Below are 15,056 nucleotides of genomic sequence, written 5' to 3' on the forward strand. Positions count from 1 at the left end.
TGTTTAAACTCTTGCCGCGGGGCTTCAAAGGGCCGCCCTACAGCTGATCAGTGTTAAAAGCAAACAAATGAGTCGGGTCGTAAGTGTGAGGACTGGTCGTAAGTGCGAGGACCTTCCAGAAATGACTCTGACCAGCTAGCCACGCCCAGCTAGTCACATGACCTCCAAGCCACACCCACAAAATAAGCCACGCCCACAGAACCGGTAGTAAAAAAATTTAGAACCCACCCCTGGCTAGCAGAGCTTATTTTGTCCACGTCATGTTGAAGTAGGAGCTTTCTCTACCCACTGTGCAATACAGCTACCCAACGGAGTTCTTGGCAAGATTCTGTCAAAAGGACCTGATGTTCATTCAGGCAGATGTAAATCCTGGCTCCCTTTCTCAATAAACTAAAGGTACATGGATAACATCACACACACACACACACAAACACACACCCTACGCCAGGCACCCCAAAACTTTCTTCCTTGCCAAAGAGCACAACTGTCTTCCTTACATTCGGCCTTGGCGCAGATGAGGCTCGCCGAGGGGTAGTTGAAGGACTTCAGAATACAAGACACAGCCAGGCTGACATCCTCGTTGCTGGGGTAGAGGCTGACCGAAGCAAAGCGCAGGTATTGCAATTTTGGCGTTTCCTCGGGACCCACCTTAACATGGGGGATCTAGGGGAGAGAGAAGGACATCGTTGGCGTTTCTTGACCATGGTTTGGTTCTGCAACCCAACAAGACAGACACAGACTTCAGAGGACAATTAGAACTGCAGAAAAAACAATTCCTACCAACCTGCTTTCCATGGAGGACCTGCATACTGCATGAGTCAAAAAGAGGGCTGTGAAAATATTTACAGACCCCTCGCATCCTGGACATAAATTGTTTCAACTCCTACCCTCAAAACGACACTATAGAGCACTGCACACCAGAATAACTAGACACAAGGACAGTTTTTCCCCGAACGCCATCACTGCTAAACAAATAATTCCCTCAACACTGTCAAACTAGTTACTAAGTCTGCACTACTATTAATCTTCTCATCGTTCCTATCACCCATCTCCTCCCACTGTATGACTGGTATCCTTAAGATTTATATTGACTGTTTCCTAATATGATTTGATTGCTTATTTGTTCCCTATGACTATCATTAAGTGTTGTACCTTATGATTCTTGATGAATGTATCTTTTCTTTTATGTACTCCGAGAGCGTATGCACCAAGACAAATTCCTTGTGTGTCCAATCACACTTGGCCAATAAAATGGAGCTCTGGTGGCTCAGCAGACTAAAGCACTGTTATTAACATCCACTTACATCTGCTGCCTGCAATTACTGCAAGTTCGAATCTCACCAGGCTCAAGGTTGACTCAGCCTTCCATCCTTTCTAAGGTAAAATGAGGACCCAGACTGTGGGGGCAATAAGCTGACTTTATATAAATATACAAAAGTATGAAGGCTATTGCTTAACGCATTGTAAGCCGCCCTGAGTCTCTGGAGAAGGGCGGCATATAAATCAAATTTTTAAAAAAAATCTATTCTATTCTATTTTAAAGCACTTTAAAGTGGTACTATTGCTATTTTCCTTCCTTCCTCCCTACCTCCCTCTATGGTGACGCAGTGGCTAGAATGCAGCATTGCAGGCTAATTCTGCCCACTGTCAGCAGTTCGATCCTGACAGCTCAAGGTTGACTCAACCTTGCCTTCTTCTGAGGTCAGTAAAATGAGGACGCATATGGTTGGAGGGGCAAGAGGCTGACTCTGTAAACCGCTTAGAGAGGGCTGTAAAGCCCTGTAAAGCAGTATATAAGTCTAAGTGCTATTGCTATTGCTAAATCTTTCTCTTTCTCTTTCTCTTTTATTGGATTTGTATACCGCCCTACTCCCGAAGGACTCAGGGCGGTGAACAGCCACAGAATAAAACACATAAATACAAAATTTAAAAACAGAATAAAACCGAATTAAACAATTTGGCCGAGACAAATTAAAAACACCCAATAATTTTAAAAACAAATTAAAATTTACATTTTAAAGGGGAAAAATTTAGGCCAGGCCGGCTTGATGGAATAAAAAGTCTTGAGAGCGCGACGGAAGGTGCGCAGATCCGGGATCTTCCGTATCTCCGTATCTCCATCTTCTAAATGCTAGAAGATGCCAAAAATATAAGGGATGGTGATGAGTTAAGAGTCCACTTACCTCTTTTTCTCCACAAATGTGGCTGACGATGGAAGCAGAGGCTGGGCTGGAGGCTGGTCCCAGAACTGAGACTACCCCTTTGGGCAGAATCTGACACACTGCATGAAAAAGAGAAGGGGGGAAGAAGGTTAAGGGGGGGAAAACCAAAAAACCCTTCATTTTGCACAATCCAACCTGCTGCGCTGGGCAAAATTATACCCTTTGCAAGCTTCTATTGTACGACTTCTCTTTTTTACTTTCTGCCAATCATTTGGCAGAATAGTATAAAAGTATAAAAAGACTGGAGTTCGGAAGTCTAGAAGTTAGTGGGGGGTGGGGAAATCCTTATTCTAGTCTCGCTACCTGTCAGGCTCCAAAAAAAAAAAAAAAAAGCAAGAAAGAAAGACAAGAGTTACTTCTAAGCAGTTTCCATTATTGTTCCTCACCTGCAGACAGAAACCTTGCCCCACTAAAGGAAACTGCTTGAAGCATTCAAAATATGCTTTGAGAATTTCTGGGGATGAGTCGTCTTGACTCTCTTCCTCTCAACCAAACTATCTAAAACAGAGGGTGTACAAACTTGGCAGCTGTATAAGACCTGTGGACTTCAACTCCCAGAATTCCCCAGAACTCTGGGAGTTGAAGTCCACAGATCTTAAAAGTTGCCAAGCTTCGACACCAGTGGTGGGTTTCAAATTTTTTTACTACCGGTTCTGTGGGTGTGGCTTAGTGGGCGTGGCTTGGTGGGCGTTGCAAGGGAAGGATACTGTAAAATCTCCATTCCTACCCCACTCCAGGGGAAGGTTACTGCAAAATCCTCATTTCCTCCCGATCAGCTGGGACTTGGGAGGCAGAGAATAGATGAGGCCTGGGCCGGTCAGAATTTTTACTACCAGTTCTCCAAAGTACTCAAAATTTACGCTACCGGTTCTCCAGAACTGGTCAGAACCTGCTGAAATCCACCTCTGTTCGACACCCCTGGTCTAAAGTTTGCTGTCTCTTGGTCTTCTGGAACAGCGGTCCCCAAACTTTTTAGCATCAGGGACCGGTGTCGTGGAAGACAATTTTTCCACGGACTCGGGATGTGGGGGAGGAGGAGAATGCAACCTAGATCCCACAGATGTTCAGTTTACAGTAGGGTTCACTCACCCCACCACTCACCTCCACCCACTGCTCGCCTCCAGCTGTGCAGCCGGGTTCCTAACAGGCCATAGACCAGTCCACAGCCCAAGGTTGGGGAACCCTGGTCTTGAACGCAGCCCTCCCTTCTGGGGAATCCAGACCACATTCCACCACACTGGCTCTGATCTTCATCAAAAGGCCTAGACTGGCCTTTCAAGAATTCAAATGTTGATCCTGGCTTTCAGAGACTCTTTTAGGGAAGGGCCCTGAGGGCCACACCTGCCCAGATTCGTAAGCTCTGTGGCAAGGGGGAAACCTTCTTGTTTTTGACATGGCTCCACCCTCTCATGACAAAATGTTTCTTGTAGGCCCAGTCATGCAATGGAGAACCCAGAGGTTCATCACTCATAGACCCTAGAGATAAGGATGCTGTTCTTACAAGCAGGACTTTCCAACTGACAGGTTCAACACAACACACAGTTGCAATCCTGATGTGGGTTTTGTACAGTTAAGCCCACTTCGATGGATGGACAGAGCCAGCTCAACGTATTATTAATACTTTAGAATAGAATGACAAGAGTTGGAAGGGACCTTGGAGGTCTTCTAGTCCAACCCACCACTTAGGCAGGAAACCCTACACCATTTCAGACAAAGGGCTGTCCAATCTTCTTAAAAACCTCCAGTGTTGGAACAGCCACAACTTCTGGAGGCAAGTTGTTCCACTGATTAATTGATCTAATGGTCATGAAATTTCTCCTTAGTTCTAGGTTGATTAGTTTCCACCAATTGCTTCCTGCCCTGCCCTCAGGTGCTCTGGAGAAGAGCTTGACTCCCTCTTCTTTGTGGCAGCCCCTGAGATATTGGAAGACTGCTATCATGCCACCCCTAGTCCTTCTTCTCATTCTTTTTTATTATAATGGATATGGCTCCTTACAGTGGTCCCTCCTTAACTTCAAGAAGCTCCACCTTCTCGGCTTCCTGGTCTCATGAGTTGAGAAGACTATCCATGCCCTGCTTGAGGGGCACCCAACGTACTGGTGTCGGTGGTCTCGTACTGGCTGTCCCGCTGCAGTTCGAAGATCTCCACCTCCACCCGGGCCTTGGCGGGCACTTCAATGATGCTGTTGATATGTTCACGGGCCAAAGCTAAGGCAAGTCGCTCCCCACGGCCACACACAGTCTGGTCATCCAAAATGGAAGCTGGTCGTCGGACAGTAACCAATGATGGGTACAAAAAAAGGGGGGGAGGGAGGGAGGGAGGGAGGAAGGAAGGATGGGTGGATCAGAGATAGAAGAAGGAAGGATGAGAAAAGGAAGGAAGGGAGGAGGGAGGGAGGGAGGAAGGAAGGATAAGAGAGTCAGAAGAAGGAAGGATGAGAAAAGGAAGGAGAGAGGGAGGGAGGAAGGAAAAAAAAGGAAGGAAGAAAGGATCAGAGATATAGAAGAAGGAAGGATGAGAAAAGGAAGGAAGGAAGGATGGAGGGAGGGAGGGTGGGAGGAAGGATGGATCAGAGAGATAGAAGAAGGAAGGATGAGAAAAGGAAGGAAGGAAGGAAGGAAGGAGGGAGGATCAGAGAGATAGAAAGAAGGATGAGAAAAGGAAGGAGGGAGGGAGGGAGGAAGGAAGGAAGGATCAGAGAGAAGAAGGAAGGATGAGAAAAGGAAGGAAGGAAGGAGGGAGGGAGGAAGGAAGGAAGGAAGGATCAGAGAGATAGAAAAAGGAAGGATGAGAAAAGGAAGAAAGGAGGGAGGGAGGGAGGGAGGGAGGGAGGGAGGAAGGAAGGAAGGAAGGAAGGAAGGAAGGAAGGAAGGAAGGAAGGAAGGAAGATCATTTTGATTACTGCCAAAGAAACTTTCTTCTGACATGAAACTCTTTGGAGTATAGAAATCTCACCCACCTCCAAAAGACGACTGTCAACCCTTCCAAATATGTGGAGGTGACATCTCCCAGAATTCCTGGCCAGTACAATGAACAAGCTGGAATGTTGGGAATTATTATCGGGAGCAGTGTTTCTCAAACAGGGCAACTTTAAGATGACTGGACTTCAACTCCCAGAATTCCCAAACCAGCCATGCTAAGGTTGAAAGACACTGATCTGTAGGACGTCAGATCAAGTGGGATCAAAATACGTGTGCTCTGACTTTCCTCATCTTTTGTCTTTTTTCTTTAACTTTGCAAATTCCCAGATCCTTGTTTTTTTTTGTGTTACAACCCACAATCTAACCTCAGCCTTGGACAAAAGTCTCTAGCTTAGAGAGCAAAGCAGCTTGAAGCAGTGACATTCCAAATTTGTGCAAAGGTGTACAAAACTCAGAGGTTCTGCCATTTTTCCTGGAGCCAAATGGGTGCAGGGATGATAATAACACTGTCATGCCCAACGTCAGACTCCCTGAGATCCTGGCTCTCTGCCCCAAGCTTCAACGAGCCTCAATGATCTTGAAATACTCTCAGAATAACAGAGTTAGAAGGGACCTTGGATGTCTTCTAGTCCGGCGGTCCCCAACTTTTCCAGCTTGACGGCCCAGACCAGTGGGAGAGGGTGTGTGAGTGGCAGGCGCATACTCGCACGCACGGCTCCATTTGTTGTGAGCGTGCACGCCCTCCGCTCACGTGAATGGAGCTTTGCGCACAAGCAGAGGGTAATTGCGCTCACACACAACGCTCCACTTGTGCCAGCGACAGCCGCTCGTGCGCAAAGTTCCCACTTACACCAGTGGAGTGGAAGGAGCTTGTGCTCACACACAAAGCTCATCACGCGAGTGGACGGAGCTCGCACATGAAATTCCGTTCACACGGGTGGAGCTTTGAGCAAAATGCAAGTGCCCTCCACTCACCCAAGTGGAGTTTGACGGTGCGCGTGCTTGCCCATCACTCCCCTGGCCCAGTTTCCAACAGGGGTTGGGGACCCCTGTTCTAGTCCGACCCCGTTTGTTCTGACCTAGGCTTCCCCAGCAGCAGGAAGCCAAATCTTCATCCCGATAAACCCCTTTTATTTAATTGACAGTGAATTCCTCTCCAGCAAAGTCTTTCCTCTCCCTCTTCCTATCTCTTTCAAGATAGTTCACCATTACCAACCTTTATCAGGCTTGGAGAGTGGCCAGGCCGATATCTTTCAGATGCCGCAATACTTGGCAAGAATGCAGGAATGAACTAATTGTCTCCTGCAAACTCCACTCCCCTTTCGCTCCTCTTTTATTCCCTCTGGGAGGAGCAATTCATTGTCCACCTGTGGCTTTACTCCTGAGTCGACCCTTGTTCTTTAGCTGTTCCCTTCGTCTGGCAACTCTGCGCATGCGCACACTGGGAACAGGCTCTAACTGTTCGTCTGCCTCACTGATGTCTGACTCCAAAGGCAGCTGATAGGTGGCATACAGCCCTGGCCCCCTCTCTGCCTCAAGATGCAGAGCCCTCATCAGAGCCTTCCCCAGACTCCAGGACCGGCCCACGTTCCTCCCCAACCTCCTCATTGTCCGAATCTGCTGCCAGATCCATTGGCCACTGGCGGGCCACGACGCTGCTCGAGCAGGAGACCCTACACCCTTTCAGACAAATGAAATGGAGCCCCCACAACTTCCGGAGGCAAGTCGTCCCACAGGAAAAGTCTTCTACTCACCCATGCGCAGAGAGGACAACAGCTCCAGGCTCTGGTGGGTGAAGCCGAGTATCAGCAGCAGCAGCAGCGCGGGCAAAGCCGGCATCTTCTACCCCTCCTCATGGAGAAAGTTCGGCCGTGGCCCCTGCGCTGCCACCTGCAAGCAGGATAGAAAGATGCCCCCCCCCTTACATGAGTACCTGGAACACATCTCAGTAGATGAGCACCTGACAACTGAAGGTGAATGACCTCATAGAAGGAAGGTCCTGGCGGTTGCAATTTGGTTCTTCTTGACATATTTGAAACCCAGGTAAAAAGCAGGCAATTTGCTGATTGGGAGAGCACGCAGCAAGATCAAGAAGGAGCTAGGGTTTATGGGTGTTTTTAAAGGGTTTCCAAGAGGCAGCTCAACCCCCTGATCTTCAAATTTAGCTGAATCAAAGGAGATTGAGAATTGCCAACAATGCGCTCTGCTCTCTCTCTCAGGGACCTTGCAAATTGGCTTTAGACCACAGGTTCATGCTTCACTGTTTCCCCTGCATACATAAAGCATCCTTAATTTCCCCCTACCGTTTATTGGTTCGTTACCTTTTGAATTAACCCAGGCAGAAATATAGGGTTATCCCCACCATCAGTGGTGTGTTTGCTGGTTTGTTTATATCCTGTCTTTATTATTTTTATACGTAACTCAAGGCGGTGAACTTACTTGCACCCCTTCCTCCTCCTATGTTCCCCACAACAACAACAACCCTGTGAGGTGAGTTGGACTGACAGAAAGGGGACGGCCCAAAATCCCCAGGCTGGCTAAGGCGGGACTAGAACTCACAGTCTTCTGCTTCCTAACCTGATGCCTTAAACCCTGGACCAAACGGATCTCAGAACTCAGCAAGGGAGACTAGCGACAGGATCATAAAGGTGGTTGGAGGCCTGAGGGCTAGAAGGGGTCTTCTTGAGGCATACGTTCAGCCATGCTGGCATTTCAGCATATCAATTTCCTGCTCCAATGGAATGCTCTCCACTCTCCCTTGAAGTCCATACATCTTAAAATTCATTAGCATGCCAGCTGGGGAATTCTGGGAGTTGAAGTCTACAAATCTTAAAGTTGCCAAGTTTGGAGACCCCCTTCCCCCCTCCTATAACATTACTACATTATTGCCTTGCTGATAGAGAAAAGCAAGACACACCAAAACGGTGACTTTCCCATCCATCATTTTGCAGGCTGCTTCCCGCATTCTCCTCTCTATTGGCTCCTTGGAAAAATGCCTTTTCTTGGAAATAAGGTAGGGAAGGGGCCATCCCAGCCCTCCACTCTTTGCAGAGTTGGCTATAGGAAAAGCATCGGTGATATTTCCCCTCCCACTGGCATTTTTTCCCCAATTTTTTTCAATTAACCCTCTTTGAAGGTGATAGAGAACATAATATATATATACTGCTCAAAAAAAATAAAGGGAACACAAGCAGAAGACATCCGAGATCTGAATGAATGAAATAGCCTTATTAAATACTTTGTTCTTTACATATAGTAGTTTATACTATATGCTCAAACAACTAAAGGGAACACAAAACTACTGTATATAACGATTATGTAAGTGGAAGAACAAAAGAAAGCCTTTTATGTTTAGATTTTAAGAAGGGATGCTTTACTTTAAGACGTAGTGCTAAACTCGAGGTAACCTATAGTAAATATTTCGCTTGCTCCTTCCTATATAGGGTCTTCGGCCAAATGCTGCCCCCCCACTCCACTCACCCATTTCTGCCAGCATCACAGAGCATCTCCCGCCTGCCATTACGCCCTTGGTTACCCAGTTGTACCCTCCCTGCCCTTCACTTCAGCACATCTTTCCTTTAGCTGTGAATCCTCATTGGGCCTCCAGCAAAAAATAAGTAGATAAATCAAAGTGGTCCCATGGCCAAAGGCCAACCTTCCGCACAGCGCCTCCTAGTGGCCGCTCACTCCAGCATTTCCCCCTTCTAAGCCTTAGGCATCCTTCCAACTGCTGATGCTGCAAAGGACACACACACACACACACACACGGTCGCACATGACACCCGTCCTGCTTTGCGCTGAGTCAGCAACGCTCCCTTGTCTTAGTACTGTGTGTTCACCTTGAGCACTAATTTTTGTTTTCCATCCATCATCGGCAAACAGGAGGGAGGGGGCGAGATATCGGTTTCTGCCTCTTTGGTCCCTTGGTCCAGGTGGGGCAGGGAAGAAGGACCAAAGCTTTAAAAAATAAAAATCAGGTCCTGCACTCTGAAATCTTACCTGGGAGGAGATCAAGCCCTTCAGAGAAGAAGTTAGCCCAGCCACAAAAGAGTAAAAAAATAAAAAACCTCAACCTCAAATTTTGGGCCAAATTGAGATATTTCCTTTTAATCTGTTCTTAATGTATTTATTATGTGTTTTTATTTGGCTGTACACCGCCCTGAGTCCCTAGGGAGAAGGGCGGTATATAAATTTGAAGTAAAATAAAATAAATAAAAAACTAAACCAGCTTAAACGCATCGCGCGTCCCTGAATACAGGTAGACCTTGACTTACAACCAAAATTGGACGTGGTGATCCATTTAACAACTGAAACTGTGGGCTCCATTATGGTCGTAAGTTGAGGACTACCTGTTTGGGATGAGAATACAGGTCGTCCTCAATTTACAAGAGTTTCATTTAGCAACAGTGGTGGGTTCCTCCCGGTTCGGCCCGGTTCTCCCGAGCCAGTAGCAGTGACGATATGATATCCTAAATAATTGTCACATGACCATCAAGCCACGCCCACAGAACCAGTAGTAAAAAAATTTAGAACCCACCCGTTTAGAGACCATTCGAAGTTACGTCACTGAGAAAAAGTAACTTTGAACTGTTATTCACACTTACGACGGTTGCAGCATTCCCACCGTCACGCGATTAAAATTCAGCTGCTTGGCAACTGACTTGTATTTATGACGGCTGCGGTGTCCCAATGTCACGTGATGGCCTTTTGCGGCCTTCTGACGAGCAAAGCCACCGGGGAAGCCAGATTCACTTAGCAACCGTGTTACTAATTTAACCGCTGAGCCGATTCGCTTAACAACGGTGGCAAACGAGGTCGTGAAATGGGGGCAGAACTCAGTTCTAACAGCCGTCTTGCTCAGTGACAGAAATGTCGGGGCTCGATTGTGGTCGTACATTGAGGACTTCCTACCTCAACTCTAATGGAGGCTGAATTTTGATTGCACCACCAACATGGGGATGCTGCAATGGTCGTTAAGTGTGGGAAACAGTCATAAGTCACTTTTTTTCAGGGCCACTGTAATTTTGAATGGTCACTAAACTTGCTACCAACCTGCCTTCCATTGAGGACCTGTATACTGCACGAGTCAAAAAGAGGGCTGTGAAAATATTTACAGACCCCTCACATCCTGGGCATAAACTTTCAACTCCTACCCTCAAAACGACGCTATAGAGTAGTGTTTCCCAAAGTGTGGTACAAGTACCCCCAGGGGTACGGGAAGAGTTTGGTGGGGGTACGCGTTGCACCGGAGTTTGGTGGGGATCACGTGGGAATATCCACTGCACCGTGCTTAGCTGCGCCCACAGAACAAGGAAAGAAATAGGCGCGTATCGCAGTTTTTACACAGGAACTGGGGCCATTGTACATCATATCGCAACTCATTATGGCGGGAACTTCTGCGCATCCTTCGCGCAGCTCGGGTTCGGCCATTTTTAAACTGCGGGAACATTAACAGTTGACGTTGAGCCGCGGAGCTGTTTAAACGCCGGAGAATTGCAGTGTTATCTAAGTGTTTCCCAAAGTGTGGTACGTGTACCCCCAGGGGTACCATATGTTTTTTACGAGGGGTACTCAGCGTTACGAAAATTATAGGAGTACACATATGTCAAAAGTTTGGGAAACACTGCTATAGAGCACTGCACACCAGAACAACTAGACACGAGAACATTTTTTTCCCCAAACGCCATCACTCTGCTAAACAAATAATTCCCTCAACACTGTCAAACTATTTACTAGTCTGCACTACTATTAATCTTCTCATCGTTCCCATCACCCATCACCTCCCACTTATGACTATATGACCGTAACCTTGTTGCTGGTATCCTTACAATTTATATTGATATTGTTTCCTGATTGCTTATTTGTACCCTATGACTATCATTAAGTGTTGTACCTTAGGATTCTTGACGAACGTATCTTTTCTTTTATGTACACTGAGAGTGCACGCACCAAGACAAATTCCTTGTCAATTGTACTTGGCCAATAAAGTATTCTATTCTATTCTATTCTATTCTATTCTATTCTATTCTATTCTATTCTATTCTATTCTATTCTATTCTATTCTATTCTATTCTATTCTATTCTTATTCCTATTCTTATTCTATTCTATTCCATTCTATTCTATTCTATTCTATTCGAATGTTTGTAAGTCGAGGACTAGCAGTACTGGAGGCCACCAACAGGGAGAGGAGACCTCAGGCCACAGGTGGGATTCACATAATTTACCTACCGGTTCGCCCAGCATCAACAATGTGCATGTGCGCCTCTGCGCATGCTCTTTGTTTGCGCGCGCAGCTTGCACGCAGCTTAGAAAACGTGGCTAAATAGGACGGCATGCCGTCGGGGCAGCAGGGCGGGGGCAGACCCTCCTGCAGGTTGCTACTACCGGTTCGCCTGAACCGGTCTGAACCGGCTGAATACTGCCTCAGGCTGAAGGCCTTGCTTCTGGGTTTCCTGAGGGCTTCAAGCCGTTTGTTAATGTGAGGGGGGGAGTCTGTTTTCTTCTCTGAGGTGCCATGACTGGATAGCGAGCCACAGAAACTGACACGGTGGCTTTTCCACCACTGTTACACCAGGCCGGGGACCGGGGGGGGGGGAGGAAGCAGCACACAGCACACAAATTTTCTCTCCTCTGTGCAAGGCTGAACATTCAGGGGAACCAGCATGAAACGGATCCGCAAACAATGAGATGAGGAGGCTGACATTTGCACAACCATCCTTGGCTTAACGGTGAGGTGAGGATTTCTGGATTGGGCTTTGTCCAAGGAAGGCAAGCAGGCTGCAGAGGAGAAGGGGAATTGGAATTGGGAAGCCGAGGGGAAGGAGGGAGGCTCCTTTTTCCTAGAGCTGGGGAAGTGGGACCACGGCTCGGGGTCTTTTTGCTGCCGTATGACAGCCCAGATTCTGGTAGCAGAATCTGTCGTTCTTCTTCTGTTGCTATTGCCAAAATTCTCTTTTCTCCTCTGGCCTTAGGGGAAGAAGCAGGCACTGCCGTTTGGGCAGAGAAAATGGTCGCTTCCGTGCTGCGGTCACAAAGGACGCCTCCCTGCATTCTGTCACAGAAAAAGAGGCCTTGGAGTAGCTGCACATCCAAGCTAACTTGTCCTGCAAAAGATCAGGAGATGTTTTATGTCTTCTTCAATGCTCCCCCCCCCCCCACCCCGCGCATCAATCCTATGGGCCTAGACTACAGATGGGCAACTATGGCCCCTTTACAATTTGTGGACTTCAACTCCCAGAATTCCTGAACGAGTATGGCTAGCTCAGGAATTCTGGGAGTTGAAGTCCACGGGGTCATAAAGAGGCCATCATTGCTCACTCCTGGTTCGCGCAGGAATTCTGGGAGTTGAAGTCCACGGGGGCAAAAAGAGGCCATCATTGTTCACGCCTGGCTGGCTCAGGAATTCTGGGAGTTGAAGTCCATGGGGGCAAAAAGAGGCCATCATTGCTCACTCCTGGTTGGCTCAGGAATTCTGGGAGTTGAAGTCCACGGGGTCATAAAGAGGCCATCATTGCTCACTCCTGGTTGGCTCAGGAATTCTGGGAGTTGAAGTCCACAGGTCGTGAAGGGACCATAGTTACCTACCCCTGGCCTAGATGATTTATCAATGCTTAACAAAACTGGGAACCAATGACAGGAAAACAAAGGCCACATTTTGGAATCCAATACTACAGATAGTTGTCGACATACGACTACAATGGGGCCAAAAATTCCATTGCTAAGCAAGACAACTGGTGAGTGAGTTGTGCCCCATGTTACAATCTTTTTGCCAGAGTTGTTAAGTGAATCGTGCAGTTGTTAAGTGGCTTCCCCCCATTGACTTCGCGTGTCAGCAGCTGGCTGGGAAGGTTACAACTGGTGATCGCATGAACCTGGGACCTTAGAACTGGCATAAATACACAACAGTTGTCAAATGCCCAAATTTTGATCGCATTACCATGGGGATGCTGCAATGGTCCCAAGTGTGAAAAACGGTCATAAGTCACTTTTTTCAATGCCGTTGTAACTTCGGTCACTAGACAATTGTTTGCAAGTCCTACCTTTGCTACTGTTCGAGGATTTGCAAGAATAGTCTATATTCTGATTTCCCAACGCCAGCTCCAATTAAGGATTGTGCCTCCCAGCAGGTATTAACACTGTTCAATAAATCCGTTCTCGAAAATGTGCCTCCAAAATTAATTAGAGATTCATTTTCACCACAGTCTCCAAACTGAATTCCAGAACCAACTTCCAGGAGTTTTTACACCGAGTCTTTTTTTTAAAAAAAAATGATTTCTTTCATTTGCATGCTGAGTGAAGATGAGCTCCTGGCGAAGCCCGTAGCAGAGCTGGCATCAGCAGTCGGCATTGTTGGGCACATGCCAAGCTGCGTTGCTCAGCAGGAGCCCACTATTAAATCTCCCCCCTAACCCCCCCCCCCCCGTGGCACCCCCTCAGCCCCACGGCTCTTCTGCTCTTTGATTTTGAGGCCTTTTGAGTGAAGAAAAAAGTGGGGGAGGGGGGGAAAGCCAGTTTGGTCTAAGTAGTGAAGTTAGAAACAGGGAGACGGTGAGTTCTAGTCTGGACATAAGCATGAAAGGCGACTAGGTGACTTTGGGCCAATCACGAAAAGACGGTGAGTTCTAGACCCGCCTTAGCGGTGAAAGATGGACGAGTGAGTTGGGGTCCAATTACCAGGAGACCGTGAGTTCTAGACCCACCTTAACCTATAAAGATGGCTGGGTGATTTGGGCCCAAAATCTCTTTCTCAGCTCAATCCATCTCACAGCAGCCAAAAATATGAGGAGGAAGGAGATATTCACTTCCTTGAATTATTTATAAAAATAATAAAGGCGGGATTTTAAAAAAAAATCTAAGTGCATCCAGTCATCTATCCTAACAGCATTTGCAGATCTATCCTAATAGAATTTTCAGGATGACTTACTATAATATATTTAAAGCTACCTCAGCGAATTACCTACCCCGATTCTGCCTACAACACTTTCCTTCCATCCCCAAAATGCTGTCTTCAGGTTGATGGCAGCTGAGCTCTGTTATCTGTCCACGAGACAGGTCAACGAAGACAAAATGGCAGCTGTTGTGGCTTGACTGCAGCCTTACACCCTGAATTTCATGGCTTTTCACTGTGGAGTTTCAGCCACCCAACCATTGGCCATCCTCTTGGTTGATACAAGTGGACGCAGCCCGTAGCTGCCCTTGTCCCAAACATCTGAAAGCTAAGCCTTCAGAGAAGGCCTAGGATATTGATGGTTGGTGAGGTCTCCCTGACCACGAGTGACCATGTGCAGAGTGCCTTTTCTATCAGTTTGTGGATGCCCCAAAATCTGAGAGAACACATGGTTGCCAGTTGCCCCAGAGAGGCCATGCGTACTGCCCATCTTAGCATTATCTAGGACCAAAAGCTTTAACAGACAAAAGTAACAGAGTTGGAAGGGATCTTTGAGGTCATCTAGTCCAACCCCCTGCTCATGCACGAGACCTGTACTAGGGATTCGAACTGCCGAACTGCCGACCTTTCTGCTCGACAAGCTCAGTGTCTTAGCCACTGAGCCACCTAGTCAGTAAGGTGACTTTAGACCAGGGCGTGTCCAACTACGGCAACTTTTAAGACTTGTGGACTTTCAAGGATGGCTGGGGAATTCTGGGAGTTGAAAGTCCACAAGTCTTAAAGTTGCCAAGGTTGGACACCACTGCTTTTAGACCAAGGCAATAAGGAGGGAACTGCTGTGAGCAACTTCTCCAGCCTGGCTCTCGACTAATGAGGAAAACAGCATCTTGGTACCACGTGACTACGGTTGCCAGGCAACAAGAAGCTGCTAACAAGGATGCCACGGTTGCTAGGCAAAGCCATCTGCAGTGCTGTGGCTCTTCCCAACTGAGTTGCCCCTTCTCTCCTCCAAGGGAAGGGAGTT

General features: G+C 47.3%; 1 protein-coding gene across 2 annotated transcripts in view; it reads right to left on the reverse strand.

The window, feature by feature from the left end:
* The window catches only part of GRIK5 (glutamate ionotropic receptor kainate type subunit 5), a 64,593-nt gene that overhangs the window by 27,039 nt on the left and 22,498 nt on the right, over positions 1–15,056 (reverse strand). The window contains exons 2-5 of one of the 2 annotated variants that reach the window (XM_060693853.2): positions 6,899–7,034; positions 4,320–4,484; positions 2,184–2,281; positions 498–663 (exon numbers count right to left, since the gene is read on the reverse strand). In XM_060693853.2, the coding sequence (XP_060549836.1) occupies positions 498–663; positions 2,184–2,281; positions 4,320–4,484; positions 6,899–6,983 (514 nt within the window). In that variant the 5' untranslated portion in view covers positions 6,984–7,034. Of the gene's footprint in view, positions 1–497; positions 664–2,183; positions 2,282–4,319; positions 4,485–6,898; positions 8,880–15,056 lie in introns of those variants that run through there. The other variant, XM_087876864.1, reaches the window with a different exon arrangement.

This window comes from Pantherophis guttatus, chromosome 10 (genome assembly GCF_059756535.1).
Source record: "Pantherophis guttatus breed Tessera chromosome 10, ASM5975653v1, whole genome shotgun sequence".
In the NCBI taxonomy this organism is placed as follows: domain Eukaryota; kingdom Metazoa; phylum Chordata; class Lepidosauria; order Squamata; family Colubridae; genus Pantherophis; species Pantherophis guttatus.